The following is a 5791-nucleotide window of genomic DNA, read 5'->3' on the forward strand; positions in this document are numbered from 1 at the left end:
ATCGTGTGTCCCTAATTTTAAGAGTAAAAATACTCATTCCATGGCAAACTCTCTCATTTACCTACTCAAATCAAGGGTGAATAAACTTAAATTAAGAAATTTTTACTTATTTCTAGATCGTTTTTCAAGTGCAGGCGTTCGGACTATGCATCCAGCTGCAGTTAGCGACAGAATAGCGATTCCCTTGTTTTCCCATAGAACATGAGTCACACATCAGCCCAGCCTCTACTGATCCTTCCTGGATTAAAAAAAGCGGCCTGTAAATATAATATCTAATGCATTGTTCTCTTCTTTGAAACTGTTGCACTTAAACAGACCCTCCCTGCATTTTATTCACACACAAACTCATCCGCTTTGTGTGCCTCTGCTAACCGTCTATCTGTTGAATTTGATACAACAGAAAGATTGATTTGTGTAGTTTTGGTTCAGGTAAAATACTGAATGCTTGAAATTATTTTTTTAGTTCATCTTTAGTTTTAAACTCATTTAGTTTTTTTTTTTTATTACTTTCTTTTTTTTGATGATGTTTATTTTATATGTGTTATATGCTGCAGGTAGATAAAAAAAGCATGACATAGATATATTTTTATCAGATATGGACCGGTTTCTTCACACCTCTCAGCATTAGCAGTTCTCTACCTCTGACATCGTTTCCCCTTGTCTGTTATTTTCTTCTTTGGGCAGACCTTCCGCTCGGCCTGGTTTTAATCCGCCAGAAAGCACTCGTGGGCCATTTGCCGGGCAACCACAAAGTTTACAAGATCACCAAAATAGCCGTTATCCCTTTGTCTGACGAGGAGCCTCAGGAGCTTGAGCTGGAGGTAAGCTGAAAGTGCTGCTGAAAGTGGTAGAAAATAAGTTGATCCAAATAAAATCCACTCCTGAATGACATTAAAGATAACAGCAAACAGGCTGAATGTTGCTAAGATTTCAGTTTTTCAGGGGGGCGTCTTGGATGATGAGACTGAATATTTTCAAGTGAGTAATAACATAGGAGGAGCCTAATTAGAGAAATAGACTTTAGCCCTTGTCCTGTACTTTGTCCTTGAGCTGCAGAAACAGTCTGTCTTCCTCTGCACGTAGAAATCCTGCCAATTAATGTAGATATTAGATCAAAGTAGAACAGTAACTTCCAAATGTATCCCTGCCTTATTACGTTTTTTCACATTTTTCTCACGTTAAAACTACAAACTTCAATTTTTTATGTGATCAACCACCAGAAGCTAACGTGGCATTTAATAAACGTTAGGAGAAATCCAGCTGTTCTGTGGATTCTAACCCTTTAAGGTGAAAAATAGCAGGGTTCTCACCAGGGTGTGTTTCTAATCTCCTCTTTTGTAAAATGTTCTCCATATTTGGAAGTTGTTTTCATATCTCTTCTTAAAATGCAAACTATCAGATCGACCCAGTGAGATGTTGCTCTGAGCCAGCCGCAGACATGGAAAGAGGTTGAGCAGACGCATCACTACAGGAATGATGCTGCGTTTTATTCAGTAGAGGAAGAAAAAAAACCCCACTCTGACCGTGAGGTGGTTCAGCCTGACATACCAGCTGTTTAGGAACCTGGACCCTCTACCACTTACTTGTTCTCGAGGTCTTAGTCTGAGATAATGAGTCTGAGGGGTGCAGGGTGGGCCGGTGGTCCATGTTTCCGTAGCGCTGATAAATAAGGAGGTAAATGTGTTTTAAAACATAACTTGGTGCAGTTACTAGGGGTGTAAATAATAATCGTTTTGTATCGATGCATCGATCCAACAGCCGACGATCCGATGCATCGATACGTCCGTGAGAGAATCGATTCATGTTTTTTTTCCTCCGGTCTATTCTTATCCATTTTGCTCCCGGACATATTTCTCCCTCCTCTGCTGCGGTGGCGCTAAACCTATTGTGCCCTCCTACCTCGCTTCCTGGTTATAGTCTTACAGCAGTGTGTTGCAGTGAGCTTGACACAGACATTTTTGATTTATGCTCAATATTGAAGCGTGGTCTGTGCTACACACTGTGGGTGTAGATACGGCCGAGGCGGCGAGGAAGTGGGGGCGAGTTTAGTCCGACGACGGAGGGACATGAGGGCCAAAAAGAGCGGAGATCCAGGTGGAAAAAGGGTCCCAGCGTTCTTGCGCACCTCGCTCTTCTAGCGGGTCAAACTTCACGAGTTGTTTTCCACAATTTCGGTCATAAAAACAAAACAAGCCGGCCTCCTGTCTGCGGCGCTGTTTGCGGTCAGCTACAGTTTGGGAGAGGAGCAGCGGAGCGTCTATGGAGGGGCGGGGACGTCTGGAGCCGATGTGTTGAATTGCACTCATTGCACTGATTTTGTGCAGTATTTTTTGATGCAAGGCCTTTGAGAATCTATAACGCAGGGGTATTATTATTATTCAGTGAATGAGGTTTTAATAGGAATAGGTGGAGTGCAACTTTTCTACTGCTGTTATTTGCTGTTGTTTCTCAAAAAAATAGCATAACAATATTACAGCTTTCACTGATTTATTTCAAATTTGAAACATTGTCTAACCTTTAAGGTGTACAAAAATAAAAAAAATTATAAAAAAAAGAACCAATTAATCGAATCGAATCGTATCGTGGTGTATTCTTGAGTATCGAAAATGATCGAATCGCTGGGTCAGGAAATCGATACTGAATCGAATCGCCATGATGGATGTGATTTACACCCTTAGCAGTTACACACATTAAAATTCCGGCTATCGGCCTAATTCAAGCTTAATCTTGACAACTTTTGTGTGTCAAGTCATCGCCCTGAATGCGCTAGCCATAACCCCAAGAAGAGGAAGCTCACATGTCGGTCAAAAGGCTGAAAAGCTAATAAAAAACAAGCTAACCTAAAGACCTGTAGACTTTAGACTGGGATGGAGTTAAGCCTCCCAGCTGGACAGTGACCCTAAACATGGAGCCAGAGCTTGGATTTACAAAGCAGAATCCTGTTTGATTCAGTGTAGTGTTTTTCCCGGCTGACTTTGAGCTTTTTAGCAAAGAAGAATGAGCAGAAATTCCCGTAGATGTGGAAATGGACCCGGATGCACTGGCAGCTGTTATCCTGTTTGCCAGGTTTATTGACTCAAATTATATTTGCTTTCTTAAATTAGGAGAACGGGATAGAAAGGCACACAGCAACTTTTTATGTGTCATAGTTTATTTTTTGCTTTCGGCCTTGTGTTTTCCTTTTGCCTCAGAATTTTCTCCACTCTGTCTTGCTCTAATGTTAAATCCAATCATGTGCCTTGAAGTTTGTAGCTGTAGCGTGACAAAATGTACAAATGTTTGAGGTTATGTTAGTAATGGTAATTCATTCCCCTTTAGCTCCTGTTTGCTGGAAATTTTTGCCAAATTCTCTGAGCTGATTTTTTAGTGTTTAATGAATCGCTTACAGCTTTGCAAGAAGCATCACTTTGGAATCGACAAGCCAGAGAAGCTGGCCCAGTCACCTGATGAATCAAAGTTCCTGATGAAAACTCTAAGCCAGATCAAATCCAACGTGTCCGTCCCCATCAAGAAAAAGGTATTTCTCTTTAGACTGATCTGCCGCCTTCCTTATGCTCTGACTTTTAAAGCCCCATCTGCTGCTCCTTGTTTTCCAACTCCTTTGCTTCTCACACTTTCTGCTCTTTTCTTTCTCCGCCCATCCAATCCAGTATTCCCCTGCTTTCCAGGTTAAAGAAAACAAAGAGAAGGAGCGCCTGGAGAGGCGGCTGTTAGACGAACTCTACAAGATATTCATGGACTCCGACTCCTTCTACTACAGCATGACATACGACCTGACAAACAGTGTGCAGAGGCAGGGAGACTCTGATAAGTCTGCCTTACCTCTGTGGAAACAGGTGGGAGAGAAAAATTACGTCATGATTCGTCTAATTCTTCCCTCACTGTGACTGATGGTCGTTTTTCTTGGATAAGGTGGATGACCGTTTCTTCTGGAACAAACACATGATCCAAGATCTGATTGATCTTCAGGTAGTATTTATTAGTCTTTTAAAGTTAAGCTCCATAAAGCTTCTTTGCGTATTCATCTGAAAATAAGACCAACGCTGTCCTGTGTGCCTCCCAAAACCATCCAGGTCCCAGAGGTTGACCTCTGGGTTATTCCGATTATCCAAGGCTTTGTCCAGGTGGAGGAGCTGGTGGTGAACTACAACGAGACATCAGACGAGGAGCGGAGCAGCCCGGAGAGTCCGCCAAAGGAGATCATCTGCGTCGATGACATTCATCCTCGCTTCACCGTTGCTCTGATCTCCAGACGAAGCCGCCACCGTGCAGGTAGATCTATGAGGCCTACCTTAGCTCTGGAAGGTGTTGAATTGATGCGTGCATGCTTATTTCTCCATTGTTGCAGTTTAATCTCATATTCTGTAAATTCAGAAGAAGAAAAAATCTGAATAAAATTTGATTTTATTCAGTGTCTGAAAATGATTCCCGCAGTTATCAGAATTAACTGGTGGCGCATCTTCTTGCACGACAATTTGTATGAAACACAGAAAAGCATGGCATTCAAGTTGGGCTTATTTGTCATAACATTATGCTACATGCATGAACCTGTTTATTTCTGCTGTCGGAGGTATAATACATTTTGAAATTATGAAAACTAAAGCCCTGAACAAAATTAATTCAATTTTGCGTCCGATCCTGCAGAAAATCATGTTGGGGGCTATTGTGGTGTTTAGTGCTCATTTAAAGTCAATGGGGTTGATCACGCCTGAAACCATTTTCTGCAAGGGTTTGTGTAGCTCCGACTGAGATAGACCCCAGGTCTTTATTTATTTGGACTACGCAACAATATAGCCGTAATTTTATGAGACTGGCAGGAAGAAAAAAACGGTTGCAAAATAACACATCTGCTTTGTGGGAAAACACAAGATAAAATCCGTCCAAGGCAAGAGAAATCAGTCATGTTTGGAGTCGCGCAGCACATATAAAGCAGGCCGGGCAGACTCCTGCATAAAAAATCAATAAAAATATTAAACAATCAGATTACATTACCTATGATGGTTCAGAAGGACAGAAAATTGATAAAGTAATGATTCTCTTTGAGGCTCGCAGAAACAACTTTGTTGCTTTTATAATCTTTCCCAATCAAATGCTTTTCCATTCGTGGGGCTCAGTGAAAAAAAGCTGCTCACCCTGAGTAGTCGGAGTCTCTCAGTCGGGGATTAAAAAATCTTACCCAACCGGTGTGACCCGGCCTTAAGGCTAGACGCCCAGATCCAGGTTTAACCTAATGGTGCGGTCAGATCCATGGTTGGCAAAGAGCAACCCTATCCAGTTAAGAGTCTCTTTCCTGTCCTACCATCACAAACACTCATAAGAATATGTTTATTAAAAAGAAGGAATCTTATTATTTTTCTATGTATTTGAAAATAAATTGTGAGGGAAATAACTTTTTGTTTTTATGGATATGTGTCTGTTATATTTGGGTTATTTTTGGCTAAAGTGTTTGGAACCTTCGCAGTAGAGGGTCTGTGATGCTGTGGGACCATTTCTCTTCCAGAGGCCCTCAGGACTTTATGACGGTGGATTACATTGTGAGCTCTTAGAAATGCCAGCGCGTGTTTTAAATTACAAGGCGGTGGATTTTATGAGAAAACTGAGAGTTGGTTATTATAATAGCACAGTGATCTAAATCGCTGTCTTTTCAATCCTTCTCATGAGTTCATGATTGGGTCACATGGATTTAGGCGAAGCAATCTGAGTCCTGCAGGAAACCAACCCCATTGGACCTATACCTGCTGGTTAATCCAGACCCAACCTGATTTAAAACATTTATAAATTACCGCATGTT

At 41.5% G+C, this 5791-nt stretch overlaps 1 protein-coding gene across 2 annotated transcripts in view; it reads left to right on the plus strand.

The window, feature by feature from the left end:
• The window catches only part of inpp5f (inositol polyphosphate-5-phosphatase F), a 33227-nt gene that overhangs the window by 12438 nt on the left and 14998 nt on the right, over positions 1–5791 (plus strand). The window contains exons 3-7 of one of the 2 annotated variants that reach the window (XM_015381098.1): positions 685–821; positions 3389–3517; positions 3669–3836; positions 3913–3969; positions 4074–4272. In XM_015381098.1, coding sequence (XP_015236584.1) covers positions 685–821; positions 3389–3517; positions 3669–3836; positions 3913–3969; positions 4074–4272 — 690 coding nt within the window. Of the gene's footprint in view, positions 1–684; positions 822–3388; positions 3518–3650; positions 3837–3912; positions 3970–4073; positions 4273–5791 lie in introns of both variants that reach the window. The other variant, XM_015381088.1, reaches the window with a different exon arrangement.

Source organism: Cyprinodon variegatus, unplaced genomic scaffold (genome assembly GCF_000732505.1).
Source record: "Cyprinodon variegatus isolate N-32 unplaced genomic scaffold, C_variegatus-1.0 Scaffold11, whole genome shotgun sequence".
NCBI classification, from domain to species: Eukaryota; Metazoa; Chordata; class Actinopteri; order Cyprinodontiformes; family Cyprinodontidae; genus Cyprinodon; species Cyprinodon variegatus.